This window comes from Pristiophorus japonicus, chromosome 6, assembly GCF_044704955.1.
Source record: "Pristiophorus japonicus isolate sPriJap1 chromosome 6, sPriJap1.hap1, whole genome shotgun sequence".
NCBI lineage: Eukaryota > Metazoa > Chordata > Chondrichthyes > Pristiophoridae > Pristiophorus > Pristiophorus japonicus.
The window spans coordinates 201,504,362-201,530,361 of NC_091982.1; the positions used below are offsets into that span (position 1 = coordinate 201,504,362).

Genomic DNA, 26,000 nt, shown 5'->3' on the forward strand with positions numbered 1-26,000 from the left:
AGAGCAGTGTTTCCTCAAATATATTTTGGGGTCGTCCATTTAAAACAGAAATGAGGAGGAATTTCTTCTCTCGGAGGGTAGTGAATCTTTGGAGTTCTTTACCCCAGATAGTTGTGAAGGCTGGGTCTTTGAATATATTTAAGGTGGAGATAGACAGACTTTTGAGCAATAAAGGAGTCAAGGGTTATGGGGAGCAGGCGGGGAAGTGGAGTTGAGGCCAGGATCAGATCAGCCATGATATTGAATGGCAGAGCAGGCTCGAGGGGCCAAATGGCCTGCTCCTATTTCTTATGTTCTTATGTCACAATCTATGGGTGGGTCTCAAAGGATTGCACCATCCGACTCAATGAGAAAATATTTTATGAACAATTTCCAGTTAATTTATTTGACTAGCATATAAGTAGACCTTTGCTGGTGATAATGTCCTCATCAGCTTTTTCTTCCAGGTATGAAATTTGCACTCTTTTTAATATTAAAATGAACGTATAGTTGCATATAAGTGGATTTGAATATACATATTCACTGGTGTCATTTTCTGCTGTTTTGCAAAGTAACCCTTTTTTAAAATTGAAATTATTTTGTCACAGATAACGTCTGGAAAGACAAAACTCAGAATACTGAAGGACCAATGTGAAGGTATGGCTATTGTTTTTAGTTAATTTGTGATTATGCAGGTTATAAGCATATGAAATGGTTTTTCATTGTGCTTATTTCAGAGCCTCCGAAACGTGTATTCACCAATGTACCAGTTTGTGTAACTGAAAAGCCAAAAGTCCAGGGGAAATTATGTGGACAGTGTGAGATCAGAAGTCCTGTGCTGGTGAGTAAGACAATAGATACATTGTCAAGTAAAACCTGTGCTTTAAATTTTTTGACACAACTGCAGCTGAGTCAGTGGAAATGTGGAAGCTGGTGACCTGCTTGCATTGAAATTAGGTTGCAATGTGGCACTTCAGTTTAATAATGGGAATAAGTTCATGGGTATATGCTTTAAAATTGCTTGCAAAAATTCTGATGTTTGTAAAAGAATAATTGAGCTTGTCAATCAAAATTAGTCTGTGATCCAAGCAAGCCATTATCCTTTTAAATAAGCAATTTTGCTTTATAAAATCTTAATTGTTATCCTATTGACAGATAGTCTATTGACAGTCTGTTCCTGTATATTATGTGATCTGCACAGTCTCCAGAACTATTGCTGCTTAATACTACTCTGGCATAACATTTAATATTTTAAATATGGTTTTGATCATATTCAATTTTCTGTTATGTACAATCTAACCTGGTTTATAGTCAGAATGAGACTAAAAATGAAATTAAAAAGAGCGATAAATTATAAACTGATTTATAAGGAATGGTATAACTCGGCTGTGAAGTTGCCTAAATTGAATCCAGGCAAGTGGTTTGTGACTACAGATACCAAAGTATATTGCTGTTTGTGCAAAGCAAACAATCATTTTTAAACCTTTTTAATGCTAGCAAAGAGCTGACTAGCTCAGCAGTTCTTTTCCATCATTCAAATTTTTACCAGCTTTTGTGTGCATAACAGTTCGCATGTATAGAGCAGTTTTCCGAGGCCAGTGTGATATCCACCAATGATATAACTTGGGTCTACCAATTTTGTGTCCTCTAGTTACTGGTCTCAAACTGATATCTGTAGAAGAGCAGTGTCACTACAGGTGGCATATGAATCCATGTTTGGTTTTTTGAGTGAAATGCAACAAAATATGTAATGTTTTCAAACCACAATGAATGATTAAAAAGAAAGGCTGGAATTTAACTCGTGCCGTTCATGACCTCAGGATGTCACTAAGCACTTTCCTTTTCAAGTATAGTCACTGTTATAATGTAGGAAATGGGCAACCAATTGGCGCACAGCAAGCTCTCGCAAACAGCAACGAGATAATGGCCAAGAAATTGGGGTAATTTTCGCCTCCTGTTAGCGCCCCCAGGCCGGCTGTAATGGGGCGCAAATGACTTTTCGCCTGGGTGCGGTGCTGCTAATGATTTCCACTAAATTCCACGGGGGTTTAGTGGCGGCGGTAACCCGTAGCGCCCCACTCCGCTGCGCCAGCGATGACAGCGTCTCGTTATCTCCCCCAAACAAAAATTGGGAAGCGCCTCCTGAAGCTGCACCAGGCAATGCCAGCAGCAGCTTTAGGGGACGTGAACTGGGCTGCAGGCTGCTAACGGGGCAATAATTAAAAGGGAGATGGCAGCCATTTAAAAAAAAACTACCAGATTTCTTCTGCGCCCCGTTGGGGCTTCGATCATGGGGTCCGTGCCACGAACGTTCAGCCCGGCATTCTGCTTGAATGCCAAGCTGCCATCCACGCTCCCCGGTGGTCCACGGAGGCCCACTTCATCCCTGCAGGATTTGCAGCTTGGGCCCTTCCCTTTAATGAAGGGAAGAGCCCCTCCTACGCGGCAGTGCTACTCGGCCCAGTGAATAATGCTGCGCTCCACTCCCAATCAGTCCACCTCACTACCACCCCGTAAAATGACGTGGAGCTCATTATTTTGCACTCCACTTCCTTTCGGGGATGGCAACCCGAATTTTTTTGAGCGAGGCAGGACTTTCGCACTGGCGCATAATGCGTCTCTTCCTGAATCTTACCGCCCCCAAACGGGGCGCAATGCAATTTTCACCCCTATTCTGTTTTAGTTATACTGATTGAGGGATAAATATTGGCCAGGACACCAGGGATCACACCCCTGCTATTCTTAAAAATAGTGCCATAGGATCTTTTACATCCATTTGAGAGAGAAAACAGGGCCTTGGTTTAATGTCTCAATCTGAAAGATGGCACCTCTGACAGTGCAGAACTCCCTCAATACTGCACTGGAATGTCAGGCTAGATTTTTGTGCTCAAGTCTCCGAAGTGGCACTTGAACTCACAACCTTCTGACTTGGAGGGGTGAGTGCTACTCATGGCTGACGCATCTCTATTAACCCACTGCACTCCAGTGCATGCCTGCAAATACTGATGGAGAGTACTTAACCTAGATTTTCAATTGCAATGCCTTGATTTGTGAGTGAAAACCAGGCTCCCCAGTTGTGAAAGGAGAAGACATTCTGTGATGCTGGATCTCTACCCACTTTTTTACCAGTACTATTTTTTGCATCATTTCCAGTGGTTGTGTAGGTAATTGCCCATTTTTGGGCAGTTCTATGGAAATAAGCCAAAAATTATGAAATGTCGTCTTTTCCACCTCTTCTGCCCTGATTCCTCTTCTCGCCCGTATCAATAGTCATTTAGGCTGATAGATGATCTGCAAAAGGCAGATAAGAAGTTAAAGATTGTCGGCTCCGTTTAAAGATTATTTCTGATTCATTTTTACTTTTTTATTACCAACTACTTTGACATCTGTCTTTGTGACCTTTGCTATAAGGCTGCTATTTTCCTCCCATTTCAGACAGGGGCTAATGGATTTCCTATTGGAAATTTCCCTGCATCTTTGCTTTTTGCCTGGGCTGGTCAGACAGCACTAAAGGCACATTGCACCCACCTGCCAGTCGGTATCCTAACACCAGTGTATACAGACAAAGGTTCTTCTACTTGCAGTTATTGGAGGAAGAGTGCTTGCAGTGGCTTTGCTTTACAAAGGAAGCGGTTGCTGAGTTATGCCACATGCTGCACAGTATCACTAGCCCACTACCAATACAGGCACCACACTGCCATTGTGTTTGACCCTATCACAAGTTCCATTCCCATTAATTTTCCCCGACAGGGTTTGTGTCAACGTGAGCCTGCCTTCTCCACCTTCCTTCAAAAGCATGCCCACTGCTGTATTTGCAGACATGGGAGCTTTTTGCCCTCCTGCAGACCAGCCAGACATTATATATCATGGACTCTGTTGCAGAAAGGAAAAAAAAACAACTTGCATTGATGTAGCACCTTTCGCGACCTTAGGATGTCCTGCAGCGCTTCACAGCCAATTAAATGTTTTTGAAGTGTAGCTACTGTTGTAATATAGGGAAATATGACAGTCAATTTGTGCACAGCAAGGTTCTACACACATTGCAGTGAGATATGACCAGATAATCTACTTTATTGATGTTCAAATGATAAATATTGTCCAGGACACCAGGAGAACTCCCCTTGCTCTTCTTCGAATAGTCCTGATGGCGGCGAACTGGCAGCATTCGCTGTCATTTCACCTTTGAAACTGACAGCAACTTCAGGATTTAACGCATACGTGGGCTAATGTGGATATCCTGAAATTGTAACCTGTCATCCACTGCTCATCCACAGGCTGCACTGTGGACCCCACAGAGCCGGCAGTTGGTGAAATCACTGATCTGATGAAAACTTTAAAACAAATATCACTGTTCGAAATCACATTTAAAAGTTAGACCCATTCAAATGAGGTTTAACTGGGTTTCTAACAGCGATCTAAGTAGTAACTACTGATAAACAATCATTCTGGTCCTGAAAAACTAATTTTATATTGGTGGAATGTCAAATGTCTCGATTAAGTTTAAAAATGATTAGATTTTAAAATTAATTTAAACATTTTTTTAAAAATTTGTTCAGCTTCTATCTTAACGCAGTGTATGTTTAAAAAAAAATCTTTATTTCACTCTCTGTAATATTTTTTTAAGTGATTGATTATTCGCGCTTTCTATTTCCTGGTTCTCGGTCTGAGAATTCCGTAATGTGATTGGCTGCTTAGACAGCTTGTTGATGTCACAGTAGCGCGCACAATGGAATTTCCACTAAACTGCACTGTTCTCAGTTGAACGTCAGAAAAACTGAACTTCTCGCCACAGAGATTGCGAGAAGCTTACTTTGGGGCGAGTGGTGAATGCTTTTGCTTTGCTGCTGACCACAAGTTACGGTCCTGTGTCCTTTTTCCTGTATCTAACACCGCTGCTAAAACTGGGCAATTTATTACATTTGAACATCTGCTTTCAGAACTTTGGAGGATATTTAAAACCTGATGTCAAGGCAGTTCAGTCATGGGAGGTTCCTGACTGTCTCCAACACAACCGTGTTGCAGCCTCTCGACCTGCGAGAGAACACCTCCGCAGGTCGGGAAGTATGAGCTGGAGCGGCATACCACTACAACTTCCAGCGCGAGCTGCTCCAAGTGTGCGACGGCTTTGAGGTGGGCAATTGGGTGATGTCATCAGGACCCAGGTCACTGCTTGGAGCGTGGACAGGAGCATCGACGGGAACCAGGCACAGCGGAGGATGTGAAGGACATGGCGGAGATGCGGCGAGTGATCGAGGCGGAAGAGCGATGAGGGATCGTGGCTGAGATTCAGTGGGTGATCGTGGCGGAGGTCCGGTGAATGTTTGGTGTGGAGGTGCAGCGAGTGTTTTCTGGCGGAGGAGCGGTGAATGTTTTTGGCGAAGGGCGGAGAGAGATTGTGGAGGAGGTGGGGCAAATGATGATACGGGGCCCAGAAGAGCCGAGGGCCCAGGGGCAGCATGGGCCAGCCCACACTGCATATGTGTGGGCAATAGGTCCGTGCAGCAGAGCAGGTCTCCAGTCGTCCTGGTTAACCCTTGCCGCTGGATAAAGGCCTAGTTCTGTCAAGCCCGTATGGTGGCTGATGTGCAATGGTCACCACACGTTAAAAAAAATCCACGCACAGGCATCTTCCACCCCTTCAATTGGAGTTCAGGACTGGAACATCGGGTCCTTCATTGAAACATCTGTGAACTCACGTGGAAGCAAGTCATCCTCATTCGAGGGACCGCCTATGATGATGATGATGATGATGCTATGGGATCTTTTATGTCCATCTGAAAGATGGCACCTCCAACAATGCAGTTCTCCCTCAGTACTGCATTGAAGTGTTAGCCTGGATTATGTGCTCAAGTCATAATCTGATCATGGACTCAGCTCCACTTTCCTTCCCGCTCCACATAACCCTTTATTCCCTTATCGCTCAAAAATCTGTCTATCTCAGCCTCCACAGCTCTCTGGGGCAGAGAATTCCATAGATTTACAACCCTCAGAGAAGAAATTCCTCCTCATCTCAGTTTTAAATGGGCGACCCCTTATTCTGAGACTTTGCCCCCTAGTTTTAGTTTCCCCAGAAGTGGAAATATCCTCTCTGCATCCACCTTGTTGAGCTCCCTCATTGTCTCATACGTTTTGATAAGATCACCCCTCATTCTTAACGCCAATGAGTATAGGCCCAACCCGCTCAACTTATCTTCAAAAGTCAACCCTCTCATCTCCGGAATCAACCTCGTGAATCTTCTCTGAATAGCCTCCAATACAAATATATCCTCCTTTAAATACGGAGACCAAAACTGCACGCAGTACTCTACATGTGGCCTCACCAATACCTTGTACAGTTGTAGTGGGACTTCTCTGCTTTTATACTCTATCCTCCTTGCAATAACGGCCAGCATTCCACTTGGCTTTACCTGCATATTAACTTTTTGTGTTTCATGCACAAGGACCCCCAGGTCCCTCTGTGCTTCAACACTTAGTAATTTTTCTCTCTTTTTAATTTAGAATTTGCTTTTCTATTTTTTTGCCAAAGTGGATAACCTCACATTTTCCCACATTGCACTCCATCTGCTAAATGTTTGCCTGTATCACTTTGCAGATTTTTTTTGTCCTCCTCACAATTTGCTTTCCCACCCATCTTTATCATCAGCAAACTTGGCTACATTACACTCTGTCTCTTCATTGAAGTCATTAATATAGATTGTAAATAGTTGAGGCCCCAGCACCGATCCCTATGGCACTCCACTAGTTACTGTTTGCCAATTGGAAAATGACCCATTTATCCTGACTCTCTGCTTTCTGTTAATTAATCAATCCTCTATCCATGCTAATATATTACCCCCAACCCCGTGAACTTTTATCTTGTGCAGTAACCTTTTATGTGGCACCTTATCGAATGCCTTCTGGAAATCCAAATACACCACATCCACTGGTTCCCCCTTATCCACCCTGCGCATTACATCCTTAAAACTCTTGCACCTGATAAAAGCAGGCGCATAGCTTACTTTTACCAGCGTAAGAGTTTTAAAACATATAAAAAACATAATCAAAATAAAATTTAAAACCACATTTTTCTGTTTAAAAATCCTGCCCACTAAGGTAAGTTTATTTTAAACCCTAATGACAAAACTTACAAAAAATATAGATTTTTCCAATTTTTTTAACACATTTATTTAAATGAATGTTAAATGTGATTATTTTTTTTTCTATTTTTTTTGTGTTTTGGTGTTTGAGGGGGTGTTTCTCATTCATAATTAGAATTCCTACTTACGGAGTTCCCATTATTATGAATGAGAATACTGTACTTTGGCTGTCCAGTACAACGTGACTCCAACTTCTCCCTGTGCATTTGCAAGATGAGAATGTGCTCCGATGCACAGGGAGAGGAGGCCTCCGAGGGGGATCGCTGGAGGGCACAGCAGCAAAAGGTAGGCGGGGATCTTTTTTACTATTTTCTGCCGAGCGCCTGCAGGAAGTCCAGCACTGGGATTTCAGGCCCAATGAAATTCCAGCATAAGTGACTTGCGTACATTAATATGTTACTTCAGAATTGCCTCATTTTTATTTACTTCGAAACCAGTCACCTCCACCAAAATCCTTCCCACTCATTCACATAGTTCTGCCTCCTCGTAAAAATGCAGCTCGCTCAAATTTCCTGAATTTTTGCCGCTGACTGCACATTACGGCCGGTATTTTAACAGTCACTTTCTTATTTGTTAGATTTTACAGAAATGTCTTTATTCAACAGAGCATTCTACTGAATGCTGATAATATCTTGTGTTCTCAGTGTTCTTGTCCATTTAATTTTTTTCTCAGTCCAGTTGCTTTAGCTTGATATTTTTCAAAAATCAATTTATGTGTAAGGGCCAGTTTAATTAAACTGCTCTCTGGGAGGAGCCTTGCCTGCTGGGAATTCACATTATGAAACCATAGTTGCATTTTCCATCCATTCATTGTAATACATTAATTCCCAATATACACTCCCAGTGATTTAAGGGTCCGCATTGGGAGCTTGATTTGGTAAAATCAGCCCTATAGCATTTAAGTTCCATTTGGTTTTTGACTGCATCTGTGCTAGAAAGATAACAGATAAATGTTTGGAGACACAGAAATGTGTCTTTTTTAAATTGATGGGCATTTCAGCTAGTCTCACTGCAAAATATTTTTTGCGCTTCCCAAAGGTTTGTGTGGAGTGTGGAGAGGATTACTGTTCCAGCTGCTTTGTTAAATTCCATCAAAAGGGGGCACTGAAGCTTCACAGATTTTCCTCTTTTCAGGTATAGACATCTCCTGTTACATATTTTCAGAACATAGTGATTTCACTTAAATGTATTGTAGCTTAGAGGTTTTGAAACATTTTTTTAATTGTAATTTTATGTTGATTTTAAGATAGCTACTAAGCATTCCAAAGTTGCTAACCTTTGATATATTGCTTTTGATTCTCTGCCTTCCAAAAGAAAGGAATCCACTGATGGCGATCACCATTTCATATTTGTAAATCTTGCATTTACTATAAATAAATGAATGGCCAATAAACATGCCCACTGTTTCAGCTTACATTTGAAGGTATACTTAACTTTCTACTTGAACCCACACATCACACACGATAATATATCACTGATCATTAAGACCTAGCCAATCATCAATTTTGCAAAGGCCTGCTGAATTAATTTGAACCTTATATTAAAATCAATGGAAAATAAAATAAAGCAGAATGTATAATGAGCAGCTTATCCGATATCACCCATTTTATTGCCACTGCTGAAAGTGAAAACTAGCCCCAAGTCAAGGTCAAGTGTTGTCTTCATATTGACTGGGATTCAAAGACTGGATAATTGGACTCGGGCACACAGTAGATATAGTTCAAAAATGACATTTAATCAGTTTTTTTTTTTCATTACATCTATTTGAATATATTACAAAAGATGGGAATTTAATTTCTTCCCTCATCTTCGTTCTTCCCATCTCCACAGAGGCCTTAGTAGAATTAGCATTAAAATGGTCCAGTTTGCTTGAGGTCATTTTTGTGGAACTTTCTAACAAAAAGCACAATACTGAAGATGCTGAAAATCCAAAACAAAAGCAAAGTGCTGGAGAAGTGAGTTCTGATAGGTCTGGACCTGAAATGTTAACTGATTTGTACACTCTCGACAGATACTGCCTGACCTGCTGACTTTCTCCAGCATTTACTGTTTTTGCTTCTGTATTTTTTTCTCTGCTGCATCTTTTTCCTCATATTCTGCCTTTGTCTACAGGAAAATCTGTCCCACTTTCCCTGCAGCTAGAGCAAGTGCTGGTAAACTAACTTGCTGTCAATATTTTTGCTGTAAGCAGAAGCTAGAGAAAAAGTACTTGGCAAACTAATGGGACTAAGGGCCCAAGTTTCCCCAGGAGTTGCTCCATTTTTTTTGGAGCAACTAGTTTTTTTTTGGAGTAACTTAAAAATCGCAATTCTCCCTATTTAATTTGCTCCAGTGTAAGTGAGTTAGATAGGTATTTTTTTTAGTTTATTTTTTTTCCAAAAGGGTGCATTACCAACCACTTGCGCCTGTTTTGCCCATTTAAGCAAGTTTAGCAGCTAAAAGTTACTCCAAACTAACTTAAGCCAGCGTATGAGGCCACTTGTGTCCGCTCAGAAAAACCTTGCGGTGAATTAAGAAATCAGCGAAGGTAGCCTCCAAATGACAGTGTCATGATAGGAATGCTATTTTTTTTTAAATCCCAAGCAGCGAGACTGGACAGGGTATAGGTGCTATCAGCCTGATTAAACTGAGATATTATTAGTAAAGATAGCTAGATATTAAAGTACTGGAAAATCTTAGAAGATACTTTTCTCCCTCTCCCCCCCCCAACCACCAACCTGTCTCTTGTAGCGCTCAGCGCGGGAAGGCAGTAGCAGGCCACTCGGCCCGGGATAGGGCCGGCGAGCGTCGGCCCCTCTCACACAGCCTACAGCACACACACTCAGATTCTGGGGGCGAGGAGCTATTGTGCATGTGCGCACACTCTAGTGCGCATGTGCAGAGGTGCTGACGCTGTTTTCAGTGCCGGGACCTGGCTCCGCCTCCAAATTCAGTTGCCATGCTATGCCATCATGGAGGAGAGGCTGGGGAGCGGCCAAACTTGACCCGAAGATCTTTGGCATCCTTGGAGTTCTACAAAAGCGGCGCACCTCTGGTGAGTGCGCCAGAAATCTGTACTGGCAGATTTTGGGTCTTCTAGGTGGACATGTCCACTGGATCTGATGACCTGCAGCCTACGGTCTTAAAAGAAGAGGCTGCAGCGACAGTGGATGCATTCGTTGTAATCTACCAAAATTCTGGAGAGATCCCAGCGGATTGGAAAACGGCAAGTGTAACGGCAAGAAAGGAGGGAGACAGAAAGCAGAAAACCAGTTAGCCTAACATCTGTCATTGGGAAAATGCTGGAGTCCATTATTAAGGAAATGTTGAAGTCCATTATTAAGGAAGTAGTAGCAGGACATTGAGAAAACCATACTGCAATCAAGCAGAGTCAGCATAGATTTATGAAGGGGAAGTCATGTTTGACAAATTTGCTAGAATTCTTTGAGGCTGTAACAAGCAGGGTGGATAAAGGGAACCAGTAGATGTAGTGTATTTGAATTTCCAGAAGGCATTCGATAAGGTGCCACATAAAAGGTTACTGCATAAGATAAGAGCTCACAGGGTTGGGGCTAATATATTAGCATGGATGGAGGATTGGCTAACTAACAGAAAACAGAGAATCTGGATAAATGGGTCATTTTTTAATTGTCAAACTGTAACCAGTGGGGTGCTCAGGGATCAGTGCTGGGGCCTCAATTATTTACAATCTATATTAATGACTTGGAGGAAGGGATCCAATGTAATGTAGCTAAATTTGCTGATACATAGATGGGTGGGAAAGCAGGTTGTGAAGAGGATACCAAGAATCTGCAAGAGGATATAGATACGTTAAGTGAGTGGCAGACGGAGTATAATGTGGGGAAATGTGAGGTTATCCACTTTGGTGGGAAGAATAAAAAAGAAAATTATTATTTTAAATGGAGAAAAACTACAAAATGCTGCAGTATAGAGGGACCTGGGGGTCCTTGTACATGAAACACAAAAAGTTAGCATTCACGTACAGCAAGTAATTAGGAAGGCAAATGGAATGTTGGCCTTTATTGCAAGGGGGATGGAGTATAAAAGTAGGGAAGTCCTGGTACAACTGTACAGGGTGTTGGTGGGAGCACACCTAGAGTATTGTGTACAGTTTTGGTCTCCTTATTTAAGGAGGGATATACTTGCATTGGAGGCTGTTCAGAGAAGGTTCACTAGGATGATTCCTGAGATGAAAGGGGTGTCTTGTGAAGAAAGATTGAGCAGGTTGGGCCTATACTCATTGGGGTTTAGAAGAATGAGAGGTGATCTTATTGAAACATACAAGATTCTGAGGGGGCTTGACCGGGTAGATGCAAAGAGGATGTTTCCCCTCATGGGGGAATCTAGAACTAGGGGCCATAATTTCAGAATAAGTGGTCACCCATTTAAAATGGAGATGAGAAGGAATTTCTTCTGAATGTTGTGAATCTTTGGAATTCTCTACCCCAGAGAGCTGGAGAGGTTGGGTCATTTAATATATTCATGGTGGAGATAGACAGATTTTTGAATGATAGGGGAGTCGAGGGTTATGGGGAGCGGGCAGGGAAGTGGAGTTGAGGCCAAGATCAGATCAGCCATGATCTTATTGAATGGCGGAGCAGGCTCGAGGGGCCAAATGGCCTGCTCCTGCTCCTATTATGTTCTTATGTAAACCAATCTAAATTCTCAGTAACATTTCTCAATATGCACTCTATTTGGGCTTTGCTCAAGGGAAATTGGAGGATATAAATGATGTTTTATTTGTCTCTGTCTGCGCTTTTCTATTGCTGCTTTTTCGTTTGTTTCTGTCTCATTATTTGTTCAATTCTGTTTGTCTATGTCCCTTGTTCTTTTGTTGTCTGTGTGTTCTACTTCTAATATTTTTGGGTGTCTGATGGTCGGTGACCAACCGGGAAGGGGCCGCTGAGGGCCACGTGCTTTTTTTGTGTGATCGGAAAGGAAGCTGCTATTGGCTATATGGTGGATGTAGGACATGAGGGAGAGGAAAGATGCAGCCTTGGTATAGAATAGGTGAACATGAGGGGTGGAGTGATTTGGGTGATGTCGATCTGCTTTGTGACTGAGGTTGTTTTTGGAACTGAGAGTGGTGGGAGATAGGCGAAGGCCAACCTACCTGAATTTTGTTTCCAGTGTGTTATTGGAGTAGTAGTAGTAGTCCAACAAACTTATTTTTTTAAAGAATGATCAGGGTTACCAAACGTGTTAGATTTTGTGAACTCTTACCAGAAGAATGACAAATGACACATCAGAAACTTTGTAACATGAGCACTAAAGTCACTTTAGTAGATTAATTATATTTAAAACATTTAGGTAAAGTCAAACTATATTTGACCATTTGTGTGGGCCTTATTGTGTATAAAATTTCTATATACATGGATTAATGGTAGTGGACTATAAGAGTTACTAAAGAGAATTAATTTAAAATTTGTTTAATCTATTAATGGTTATAGAGAATATTTCAGCTGGCTTTATCCTAGTATAGGTGACCTCAAACTGCATCTTGTGCTCTAATCCGCTCTCGCCTGTCGTGATCTGTCAGACGATATTAATCACAGGTGAAATTTAGGGTTTTTATTGTACATCACTGCTATTGATATTTTCAATTCACCTGTGCCATAAATTAAAACCTCTATTCCAGCATAAAATGTGGGCACATTTGTTTTGGCCGTAGTAATATCTATGAGGTTACGGTTTTTTTTGTATGACTTTTGTGCGCAAAGTAAGAGACGTCAGTGATGGGGAAGAAAATACTATCCATTTCGGGCACCAGTGGAAGCATCAAGCATTTCCATATCGGAAGCGAGCATTTGAGTGCAAGTGTCTGCCAATGTGCTTTGTGTGTGTTGTAATTAATTAAAAAGGCAGCAACTATTTACATATACAGATTTAAATCTTAAGCAATATTCAGTGACCTATACTATAAATATAAGACTATTTTACCATACAGTATAATTCATGGGTATGTAACTTATTAAATATTAAATTTTTCATGCAAGCACATAGCTTCTGTTTTATTAGTGGTATTGGTGAATGTTCGAATCAATGAAATGAATTTGCTAATGATAAATCTTCTTCTGTGACTGTCTTCTCCTACTCTGTGTTTCACCTGGAGTCTTTCAGTTATGTTTGTGCTGACCACAAATAGAATAACACCATTGGAAAATATAACCTTCATAACAAAGACCATTACCTTTTATTATTAGGCCAAAATAATAGGATATGTAGTCCAAGATTCAACTTTGTGGCTTGTTTTCAAGAGAAAGCTCAAAAGGCCATGATCATGTTATTAACATTCGAGTACAATGCCAAAATAATGGTGCAGAAGACAGTCAATGCCACCTTGTGGTACTAAGGGGGTTAGAATTTCTGCTGTGTGATTCAGTAGTTTTGTGCATAAAACAGATTTAGTTTTTCGTTACACAGTGGGGAAAACAGAGAGTAACTGCATCTTTCTGCTTTTCCTTTTGGAGAGGGAAGGAAATGCAGCAGAATGCACAAGCTGCTTGCCCCTGTGTTTGAAATGAGCATAGGTAGCTCATGTGGAGAAGAATGTCAATGGAGTGTTTCTGCCCTGTATCATTTCATACTTTATGCATGTTAGCATATTAATAACAGAAAGCATTCATACATAATTTTCAAATGATGTAAAGAGGGCTCTTTGGTAATTGCGTATATTAATAAAATAATTGCTTCTTCAATTTTCCTAAGACTACAACATTTTGTCACCAAAAAATCTTATCTGGTGAACAATTATAAGCAGTGAACCTAAATGTTCTTTTCACTGTTACTGCTTTTTCTTCCTTGGTAATGAAGCTCAATGTGAACACCCTTAGAGAGTTATGTTTTGTTAGCCTTGCCGAAGGCACCTAGAATGAAACAAACATTGAAGGGTGCAGTGTAGTTTATCTTGTACTGCTTGAAGTTATCTTCTGATGCAAAGAGCAACACTAACTTCATGTCGAGATTCTCAGTCACAAGATCTTGTGTTGTGCTAGGGTCATTTTATCCTATCATGTTTGCAAATGTTCTTTGAAGAACTATTGGAATATTTATGAGGAATAACTGAATAATACATGACTTAAAATCTAGGAGGGAATGTTAATCTAACATGTCTCCCTTATTAAACTGCCTCTTTTTAAAAAAAAAAAATCTCCTATTCAATGATGTCATCTATTTTTATATTATTGACAGGCTGAGGAACATGCATCAAGCAATTCATTGCATTTAGTCAGCCAATTTAAAAAACAAATTGAATCGGATGACCCACCAGTGAATACAAAGCAGTTTCTGAAGAAACAGTTTTCAGTAAGAAAACGTTCATCTCAAATGGGCACACAACAAAATGCTGAGGTAGGTTATTATTTGAACTCACAAGATTTTATATGAAGAAAAGCCCAAATTTAATTTGGTGCATTTGCTTGCCCATTAATCAGAACCCAATTTTATATAGTAAACATCAAGTTTTATAACTGGTGTAAATTATTATTTATTTTCAACAAAATGCATGTCAACCTAGGAAACTAGCAAAAGTTGATTAACAGTTTCAAAAAGGCTATGCTTAAAAGCAGATCTGAGCACGAGTCAATGACACTTGACAACAAGAATTACAATGGGAGTGCAGTGGGACATTGGCTTATAACTTGAACTGTTTGCATATGCAATATTCCTTCATTTTTTTGAAGGAAATAGAAACATAAGTATCTGAAGGGTGATACAAGCATAGCAGGCCCAAGATTTATTTTCTGTTCGGGAGGGCAAGAGCATTTACCCTCTAGAAAATGTTAGTTTTTAACAATTTATTTGGTTTATTTTCCAGCATTTTAGAATTTGCATGGACATTGCTAAAGTTTCGTCTAAAAAGAGACTTTCGTACAATCTTATTGAAAATAACTCTGACATTTGGGAATTAATTATCTTTCTTTTATATTTTAAAATCTCTTTCATCCAGTAGCAGCAGCAGATCTTTTGCTGTGAGAAAAGAAGTTTTAATCCATTTTCTGTGAGTAGAGTATTTGAGATCAGTCTTATTAACTATATAGTCTAATTTCTGTTGGGGTTGCAGGCAGCATATTTATAAATTTTAGCCCTTGTAGGGAGACATGCTCCCTGGAAAATGTTCATGCTTTACTTAGAATTGGTGCATTCATGTTAATTTTAAATCATTTTTTTATACTTTACAATTCTTGGTTTGTAAGATTAAAAATAAAATGTTGGGTTGCCAATAGAATAACCAGACGTAGCCTTCACAAAAGCTATCTCAAAGGTTACCCTTTCTTTTTCTCCCCCGCCCCCGGTCCCATCCACCCATCTTCCCATAATCATAGAGGCACTAAATACCCTCTCAAACTACCTTAAATCAATTCCTCTAAAAGCTTCCTCAACAGTCACACTACTTTTCCACATCCAGACCCGGCTCGGATCACTGTATCCCATCTAACTTGCCACCCAATTCTCTCTCCCACCCTCTCTTTGTCCTATCTCTCTTTAACTTCATTTAAACCCCCTCTCTCCCCCCACCCACAGCACAATGACCCCTATGACTTTGTGGCATTCACTTCCTTCTCCATACTAATGTAGTGTGAAAGAAATACTTGCCTTTCCAACAACAACAACCTGCATTTATATAGCACGTTTAACGTAGTATAATGTTCCAAGGTGATTCACAGGAGCATTATCAGACAAGATTTAACACTGAGCCACATAAAGAGATATTGAGACAGGTGACCAAAGGCTTGGTCAAAGAGGTAGGTTTTAAAGAGTGACTTAAAGGAGGAGAAAGAGTGAGGGAATTCCAGATCTTAGAGACTTGGCAGCTGAAGGCATAGACGCCAATTCCTAGTGAATGCTAGAGCAGCACAGCAGACTCTGGGAATAAATACTGATTCCACCAGCAGAGGCAAAGACTGTGCTTCACTAAAACCTCATAAAGCAGAAATGTTTTCCTCTCCCTCTTCCAGCTTTCCCTCTCCCTTCCCCAAAGTGCCACTTCTGGCTTCTCTTTTTAACCTCTACAGTACCAGTCCTGGCTTGAAACCCACGCCCCATAAATGTGCTCTTGGTTTTCCCCTTCTCCCCACCCATTAATGCACTGCACATAACTTCTCTCCCATTCTCATAATAATTTCTGCTTAGTGTGCAGTGGCATCAATAACCTAGCAGGTGGAGGTAGGGGTTTGGGGGAGGGACCTATGTGCTGCTGCAGACATGTACACTATACTATCAATATGTTAGCTGTCTGGATCAAGCATGCACAGTTGGTAAGTATTTGTTTAAAATCTTAAGTATTTGGTACAGTAGGAATTGATTTACCACCCACCCCCCTCCAAGTCAGCTGGAGAATGTGAAGAGAGTTTGCATATGTTTTTTTAAATGCTTAAAGACTTTGAATCAAATTTGTTGCTATCAAAATATTGTTTGAATCTGCACGTGTTTGGAGATTAAGTTGCTCATGGCACTAAATTGGTCCTGACATTCTTATGACTTTGTCGATTAAAATCCATATATGAATCATGTTGGAATATAAATTGAATCTGCATGATTGATATGAATGATGGGTGCAGTATAATATCTTAAAACTTACTGCCCGTGTATGTAGGGTTTATTGGACTAGGAAGTCTAGAACAAGGGGTCACAGTCTCAGGATACGGGGCACGAAATTTAGGACCGAGATGAGGAGAAATGTTTTCACTCAGAGGTGGTGAACCTGTGGAGTTCTCTGCCACAGAAGGCTGTGGAGGCCAAGTCACTGAATATATTTAAGAGGGAGATAGATAGATTTCTAGAAACAAAAGGCATCAAGGGGTATGGGGAAAAAGCGGGAATATGGTGTTGAGATAGAGGATCAGCCATGATCATATTGAATGACGGTGCAGACTTGAAGGACCGAATGGCCTACTACTGCTCCTATTTTCTATGTTTCTATGTTTCTAATTATATTATATGGCAAAATTGGAACAATTCAGGTCAAATGGATGGAATGTGCATCATCATCATGGGGGTTACAATAGGTGTTCTTTTATTAATAACAGCTGCACAGTAGTAAAAGGGATCCTTTACTGAAATACATTGTATGAAGCCTGCATTTTTGTTGAAAGGGTCAACTTAAGCTTTGCCACCTGCTGCTGCATGATCTTCAAACAATTTCCAGGAATGTTACGGCACTATTTGTAGATGTGAAGCTAATGGTGGCCTTAATCTTTTATGCCATAGAATTCTTCCAGGCTATTACAGGCGACATCAGCCAGTCAGCTTTATACAGATGTTTAAAGTTGAAATTCTCTCAGTAATTGTTGATAATGAAAAGAGAAAATTAGAAGTAAATCTCCTAATGCTCTGCGAGTGGTGCAGAAGTGTGCATGGGTCATAAAATCAGACCTTCAACTTCTCACTACTATGATCCTACACCTGTTTTTATGCCCAAAAGTAGGCCTCACCGGAGGACAGCCCACCCCTTGTTTTAATATTTAAATTATACTAATAAGGTCCCATGCCAAATTTTTCAACTTCTGGCACATCTGTTTGGCCTGCTTTTGGAACATTTCTTTCAGCTGGCTTTCTAATCTTGCCTCAGCAGCAATTTCAGGATGAATGATTTTGCCTGAGCATTTTTGTATAGTTGTATTGGACATTGTGTACATTGTATGAAGCCTGCAATTTTGCTGAAAGGGTCAACTTAAGCTTTGCCACCTGCTGCTGCATGATCTTCAGACAATCTCCAGGAATGTTACGGCACTATTTGTAGATGTGAAGCTAATGGTGGCCTTAATCTTTTATGCCATAGAATCCTTCCAGGCTATTACAGGCGACATCAGCCAGTCAGCTTTATACAGATGTTTAAAGTTAAGTGACGGATGCCATGTTTGCCAGTTCATAACTTTCCAAATAGAAACGACCCAGCAGTTTGAGAGGGCACAGAATTTATTTTGACTAGTGCAGGATGTCTTTGATGCAACCGATGTAGCCATGAGTGCTCCACTTGAGAACTGCATTGTTTTAATTAACCGGAGGGGGCTCCACTCCATAAATTTGCAGGTGATTTAGTAGCTACAGTTTAGTACAAAATTATAATTCTGGAATACAGTTTCCTTGATACCTTTATCAAGAATGGATTTCATTTATATTTCTGCATGTCATTTCCCGGGGTGTAGATATTATTGTATTTTACAGCAGTCCACTGTGCTGCCCTTTGCAGCTCTGGCTCATGATATCATGCAGAACCCCCATACAGCAGTAGACTGCAGCCCATGCCACCACCCGAGTTACTGTTGAGCAGATTGCAGGTATGCTGAAACAATACCTCTGAGTAATCTAACCAGCAAGAGGAGTGCCGTTGTACAGACCAGCTAGAGTAAGCAAGATCATGTGCGACATGCTTTATAATTTAGCAATCAGAAGAGATGTCAATATGCAGATGATCCAGAAGCTTGAAGTCCCCAAGAAGAGAAGATACCTACTTCAAGGGAGTTGTTTGCCAACTACTTTCAGTAAAGGATCCCTTTTACTACTGTGCAGCTGTTATTAATAAAAGAACACCTATTGTAACCCCATGAAGATGATGCACATTCCATCCATTTGTCCTGAATTGTTCCAATTTTGCCACATAATATAATTAGAAACATAGAAAATAGGATCAGTAGTAGGCCATTCGGCCCTTCAAGTCTGCACCGCCATTCAATATGATCATGGCTGATCCTCTATCTCAACACCATATTCCCGCTTTTTCCCCATACCCCTTGATGCCTTTTGTTTCTAGAAATCTATCTATCTCCCTCTTAAATATATTCAGTGACTTGGCCTTCACAGCCTTCTGTGGCACAGAACTCCACAAGTTCACCACCTCTGAGTGAAAACATTTCTCCTCATCTCGGTCCTAAATTTCCTGCCCCGTATCCTGAGACTGTGACCCCTTGTTCTAAACTTCCTAGCCAGAGGAAATATCCTCCCCGCATCCAGTCAGAATTTATTTGTTTCAATGAGATCCCCTCTCATTCTTCTAAACTCTAGTGAATACAGGCCTAGTCGACCCAATCTCTCCTCATACGACAGGCCTGCCATCCCAGGAATCGGTCTGGTGAACCTTTGCTGCACTCCCTCTATGGCAAGTATATCCTTTCTTAGGTAAGGAGACCAAAACTGCACACACTACTCCAGGTGCGGTCTCACCAAGGCCCTGTATAACTAATACGACATCCTTGCTCCTGTACTCAAATCCTCTTGCAATGAAGGCCAACATACCATTTGCCTTCCTAACTGCTTGCTGCACCTGCATGTTTGCTTTCAATGACTGGTGTACAAGGACACCCAGATCCCTCTGTACATCGACACTTCCTAAGCCATCACCATTTAAATAATACTTTATCCTTATGTTTTTCCTACCAAAGTGGATAACTTCACATTTATCCACATTATACTGCATCTCCCATGTGTTTGCCCACTCGCAACCTATCTAAATCGCCTTGCAGCGTCTTTGCATCCTCCTCACAACTCACAATCCCACTTAGTTTTGTGTCATTAGCAAACTTGGAAATATTACATTTGGTTCCCTCATCCAAATCTAAGTTGGGGCCCAAGCACTGATCCCTGTGGTACCCCACTAGTCACTGCCCGCCACCCTGAAAAAGACCTGTTTATTCCTCTCTGTTTCCTGTTTCAATCCATGCCATTACATTACCCCCAATCCTATGTTCTTTAATTTTGCACACTAACCTCTTAAGTGGGACTTTATCAAAGGCCTTCTGAAAATCCAAATACACCACATTCACTGGTTCTCCCTTATCTATTCTATCAGTTACATCTACAATAAACTCCAGTAGGTTTGTCAAGCATGATTTTCCTTTCATAAATCCATGCTGACTTTGTTTAATCCCGTTGATATTATCTCAGTGTGCTGTTATCATATCCTTTATAATAGACTCCAGCATTTTCCCTACTACTGGTGTCAGGCTAACCAGTCTTTAGTTCCCTGTTTTCTCTCCCTCCTTTTTTAAATAATGGGGTTACATTTGCCACCCTCCACAATCTGCAGGAACTGTTCCATAATCTATAGAATTTTGGAAGATGACAACCAATGCACCTCATCATCATCATAGGCGGTCCCTCGAACAATCCATCTAATATTTCCATGGCTACCTCTTTTTGTACTCTGGGATGCAGATCATCAGTCCCATTAGTTTCTCCAGCACTATTTTCTTACTAATTATCATTTCCTTTAATTCCTCTTGCTCACTAGACCCCTGGTTTCCTAGCATTTCTGGGACGTTATTTGTGTCCTCTTCCATGAACATTTTAACCACCCTACCTAAAGAATGCAAACAGGAAGTCAAATAGATGGATTTGTTGGGGGTTCTTCACATATCACTAAATGCTGTAAGCCCCACAGTCCGTGCTTCCCCTTGTCCAATGACTTCATTCCCATCCTCTACACTTAACTATAATATCTAAGTTACCTATCTCTTTTCTAATGTTGGAGGGTTCGGAATAAGATAAATATAAAAACAAACAAGGTGGGTTCTAGTATTAGTTATTTTCTTATAACATTTTACAATTCCCTATGTACTGTAGGTTCTTAACCTGGAACAAGAGGATGGTGAATCAGCTGTATGTGTACAAAGCAGCAGTGCAGAAGATTTGAATAATAGCTCATTATTAAATGACAACTTTGATGAGGAACAGTCAGCAAAGGCTTTCCAAGAAGCATTAAAAGAGTGGAGAGAGAGAAAACCCAGTGAAGGAGAACGGTTGCCCGAAATGTTTTCAGGTAGAAATGTTCGTGGCACTTCTAGTTTGAAAACAATTTAAGGAAAAAACACCTTAAAATGTAACTTAGCAATGTAAATAAAAAATTACTTTGTATAAATCACTAAAAAGTAAAAAATATTGATAAATTTAACCACATCATGATGCTGACTTAAAACATGCAAATGAAAACACAATTTTAAATAAAATTGAAAACAAGTAAACCACTGCCAAAAGATCTGTATTCAGTCATACTCCATAAATTGCAGCTAAGTGTCTTCTCCGTCTCTTGCCTTTCTACAGCCTCTCTTGTTCCTTCAGTATCTTTTTCACATACTATCACTTTTTTTTTCTCTCACATACAGCCCATCATATCACTCACCCCCCCCCCCCCCCCCCCTCTCGCTCTCCAGTCCTGCCCCACCAGTTTTCCAGTAGACCTAGGATGAATGGGGCTGGAAATGTGCTCCAGGATCTAGTCCACCACATTCCTTCCCTCCATGTGTGCAAATGTGTTTTCTGTCATTTGCCTGGTTCAGGGGGCCAGTGCCACTTGGGCCTGCACAAGCGTTTAAAACTAGGCAGTGAGGGCCTTGCAGTTTCAATCTTAGTGCTCTCCAAGCAAGGCCGTGCACATGATTCAGCAGCAGGACAAATTTTGCGCAAGAAAAATGTTTATTCTTTAGGCAGTTTGGCTGCTTTTTCTGGCACGACTCTGGTGAAAACCGGGAGCCCACCTCCAGCAAGCACACACATGACCTCAGGGCCTGAAAATCAGTCTGGGTCAGGGAAACATTTTCGTGGTAGATGCAAACATTGCTCCACCAGAGATTTTCCCAGTCTTAACCCCTAGGATATAGAGTACAAAAACAATATAAAAGATAATTACAAGATTGTAGACATTAAATAATCTTTGTTATGGCATATTGCTCCCGTGGATTATATTTTACTCAGTAAAAGAAAGAGTAGTTCCATACTCCAAAGAAGCTTATTTTTCACTGTTATAAATAATGCAGTACCCATTCTTATTTTATCTGCTCCATGTTTCAAACTTTGCTTTACTTAACTGTGCCTTTGAGATCCTTCTCCCCCATGCTTATAACAATCATAAAACAATTTTATATGGAGGTGCTCAATAAAATGTTAAATCCTACCTTGGGGTAAATTATAGTTTTCTTCCCAAGAAAGTAGAAACTGGGAAATGGGTTTGTTAGGGAGCTGAGGCAGTATCTTGAGACTGTTCATAACTATAGGCAATTAAGTTGTTCAAACACGGTTAAGAGCTGTGTTTTCCCGCAAGGCTACAGCTTTGCTTTTGGGCATATACTGCAGTGTGTCAATTTGAAATAGATCATCTGCCCCTCCCTGTTTGTGCACTGTACTAAATATGTTTTTAATGTTTTGTGTTTTGCTCCACTGATGATCACAGCAAGTCAGTGAACTTTGATGTTTTCTTTGTCACATAATTAATCGTAAAAAATCCTTTGCAGCAGAAAGTGTGTGACCAGACCAATACATTTATTACATTTAAATGGCCACAGTAAAGCTGTTCAATACTTCCAGTTCTTGCATTTAATCATTTTATGTAAGATCATATCGTTTCTACACTTAAAATTGTGTGAGCCAGATTTGAAAAACAAAACTAAGCCATAGATATTTTTAAATTATTGAGTTATTGATACATAAACGAAGATTTTTAGGTATCGGCTTAAAGATGTCAATACAATGACAACAGAAAATGTAGCAAGATGGAAGCCTCACTTCCTTTACAGTGATATCGCTGTCAGTAGTTTGTTGATATTTTAGACTGCCCTATACAGAAACTGGCATTAATCATTCTCTATAAACAACCAATAATTTGAAATAATCCATATCACAGGAGCATACTTTTGTCCTTGAAGTGACAGATGTTACCGTGAAATGCCCAGGAGCAGGGATTATGGAAATGTTACATGATTAAAGCTGCACAGTATTTCTCTGAGCTGCAGGTGGTATTTGGAAGCTGTCAGTTGTCATATACATTGATGCAGTTATCTGAGCTATATAAAAGTAGCAAAGATTCTGTTTCTTGCCCGTTAATTGGATTTAGCAGCATTCACTACTATAAATTAAAATGGTGTAAACTTGTCTGACCTTTTTTAATAATCGAAGCTAACAGTAGACTTCGAAATTCATAGAATGATATAGCACAGAAGGAGGCCATGCAGCCCATTGTACCTGTGCCAGCTCTTTGATAGTATTCAGTTAATCCCACTCCCCAATAATCGTGATGAAAATCTCAAGAATTTGAGATGTATACAATGTTGTCTGCCAATTTCAATAGAGCTCCAAAGAACAAATATAATGGCTGAGAATATGCTGGAGTAGGGCATCTCATGGCGTACCCTGGTAGTTAGACTTTTTCCTGCACCCTTCAGCTCAAAAATGTTTTGCCCTGTTAAGTTGCTGGAAGTGCGAGCTGATAACGGCGCAGTGAGGACAAAGGGGCATCTAGGACCTTGGTGAATGACAAGACCAACAGGGTTATTTCCTTAATGAGATTTAAGGATTGAGAAAGAAACATGAAGGACTGAGGAGGATGAATTGGAGTCAAATCGGGTACAAAAAGAAATGTGAGGGAAAGAAAGATTAAATTAAGGCCCCTATTTTCGCCACGATTGTGCGCCGTTTTTTGGTGTGAAATCCTCAGTTTCCAACTTTCGCCAACGTTTATACGCCGCGCCGACCATGTGCGCCAGTTTAAAATCTTTTGCCGCAAGACACGAGTGAAAACGGGCTCGGGTGCCGTTTTTGTGCAGTTAGGTGATTTTGGCCATCCACGATTTTTTTCAGCGCGGCGCGCACTGTCAAAAAGTCCCGAAAAAAAACCTTCTGGAAATCGGCGTGGTGCGCAAAAGGACATTGAGGCCAGGCAAAAGAAGACAAAATAAAGTGCAAATGCATGGATTTTTTTTGACAGGGAACTCTGAAATTAACTTGGAAAGTAATTTCCGAGTTTTTGGAGCGAGACAATGTAAAAAAAATACATGTATAATTTTTTCGACGGAACTGAAATAACTTTGCTGGGTTTTTTTTCACCCAAACCGCAACTGTCCACCCCAACACAATCGTTGCTGACTGGGCTCCAGGGGGTGGGTCGAAGGAGTGCCGGCTGGACAGGATCGCAAGCTCGGCCGGACACAAGCACCAGAGCCCGGGCTGCTTTTGAAGCTGAGCATCGAGTTGTTGTGCTTGTGTCTGACCGAGCTTGCGATCCTGCCCGGCTGGCACCCCTTCGACTCGTGCTCGAGCTCGGTCAGCAACCAAATGGGACGTTTTGTGCACAGGCACAGCAGCAAGCTACAAATCACCATTTGTCACCGGTGACCCAAGAGAATCACTGTACAAACAAACAAACAAATGTATGCACAGATCAGGGTGTGGTCCGATCTAGGGTGTCACCCAGCCTTGTGGAGCAAAACGGAGAGAAAAGGTGTCAGTGATTAAGTATTTATCTGCATAATAACTAATAATGGGTGCAATTTTTAGCATTCCTGATGTGATAAGGCCATACATGGCATGCACATGCAGAGGCGACAAATAATTTGACGCCGATATCGCGGAGACAGATTGATGGGGAGGAGGCCTTGCCCTCAGTGAGTCTATAGGGAGAGGCGCTCATACCTGCAACTGAGTGAGACAGACTGCGTTCGCAGGCTGCGATTCAGAAAGGAGGTCATCACTGAGATCTGCCAACTAATTATGGCAGACATACGGCCAAGAAATGGAAGGAGGACTGCCCTACCTGTAGAAACAAAGGTAACAGCGGCACTTGCCTTCTATACTATGGAATCATTTCAAGCTTCAACTGGGGACGTATGCGCGATCTCGCAGCATGCCACCCATTGCTGCATTCTCCAGGTGACTGCTGCACTGTATACCAAAAGGGCTGCATCATCGCCTCAACCCTTTTCTCGATCTTCCTCGCTGCCATGCTCCATTGCATGCTCCACCTCAGTCGACAAGCTCCCCGCTGGAGTGGAACTAAACTACAGAACCAATGGGAACCTGTTCAACCTTCGCGTCCCACAGTGCGCGGACGACGCCTACGTCTGCGCGCACACAGAGGATGAACTCCAGGACATAGTTGACGTATTTACTGAAGCGTACGAAAGCATAGGCCTTACGCTAAACATCAGCAAGATAAAGGTCCTCCACCAGCCTGTCCTCGCCGCACAGAACTCTTTCCGCCCCCCCCAACCCAGTCATCAAGATCCACGGCACGGCCCTGGACAACGTGGACCACTTCCCTTATCTCGGGAGCCTCCTATCAACAAGAGCAGGCAATGATGACACCGCCTCCAGTGCAGCCTTTGGCCGTCTGAGGAAAAGAGTGCTCGAAGACCAGGCCCTCAAAACTGTCACCAAGCTCATGGTCTATAGGGCTGTAGTAATACCCGCCCTCTTGTATGGCTCAGAAACATGGACCATGTACAGTCGACACCTCGAAGTCGCTGGAGAAACAACACCAACGATGTTTCCGCAAGATCCTACAAATCCCCTGGGAAAACAGATGCACCAACATTAGCGTCCACGACCAGGCCAACAAGCCCAGCATTGAAGCACTGACCACACTTGATCAGCTCCGCTGGACAGGCCACATAGTTCGCATGCCAGGAACGAGACTCCCAAAGCAAGCGCTCTACTCGGAACTCCATCACAGCAAACGAGCCAAATGCGGGCAGCGGAAACATTACAAGGACACCCTCAAAGCCTCCCTGATAAAGTGCAACATTCCCAATGACACCTGGGGGCCCCTGGCCAAAGACCACCCTAAGTGGAGGAAGTGCATCCGGGAGGGGGCTGAGCTCCTCGAGTCTCGTCGCCGAGAGCATGCAGAAATCAAGCGCAGGCAGCAGAAAGAGCTTGCGGCAAATCTGGCCCACCCTCCCTTACCCTCAACGACTATCTGTCCCACCTGTGATGGAGACTGTGGTTCCCGTATTAGACTGTGCAAGCCACCTAAGAACTCATGTTAAGAGTGGAAGCAAGTATTCCGAGGGATTGCCTATGATGATGATGATGATGCCAAAAGGGATCAGTTCATCACTTTCCCTATGACCATGCAGGCAATGAGAGACAGGGCTGTGGGGTTCTCCAGAATTGCTGGCT

At 41.5% G+C, this 26,000-nt stretch overlaps 1 protein-coding gene across 7 annotated transcripts in view; it reads left to right on the top strand.

Annotated features, from left to right (window-relative positions):
* Positions 1-26,000, top strand: part of zbbx (zinc finger, B-box domain containing) — a 147,330-nt gene that overhangs the window by 34,591 nt on the left and 86,739 nt on the right. For 4 of the 7 annotated variants that reach the window (XM_070883561.1, XM_070883560.1, XM_070883566.1 and 1 more), the window contains exons 5-10: positions 588-636; positions 717-820; positions 8,154-8,249; positions 14,307-14,465; positions 15,067-15,114; positions 20,676-20,871. In XM_070883561.1, coding sequence (XP_070739662.1) covers positions 588-636; positions 717-820; positions 8,154-8,249; positions 14,307-14,465; positions 15,067-15,114; positions 20,676-20,871 — 652 coding nt within the window. The remainder of the gene's footprint in view (positions 1-587; positions 637-716; positions 821-8,153; positions 8,250-14,306; positions 14,466-15,066; positions 15,115-20,675; positions 20,872-26,000) is intronic. The other 3 variants (XM_070883564.1, XM_070883567.1, XM_070883565.1) reach the window with 2 other exon arrangements.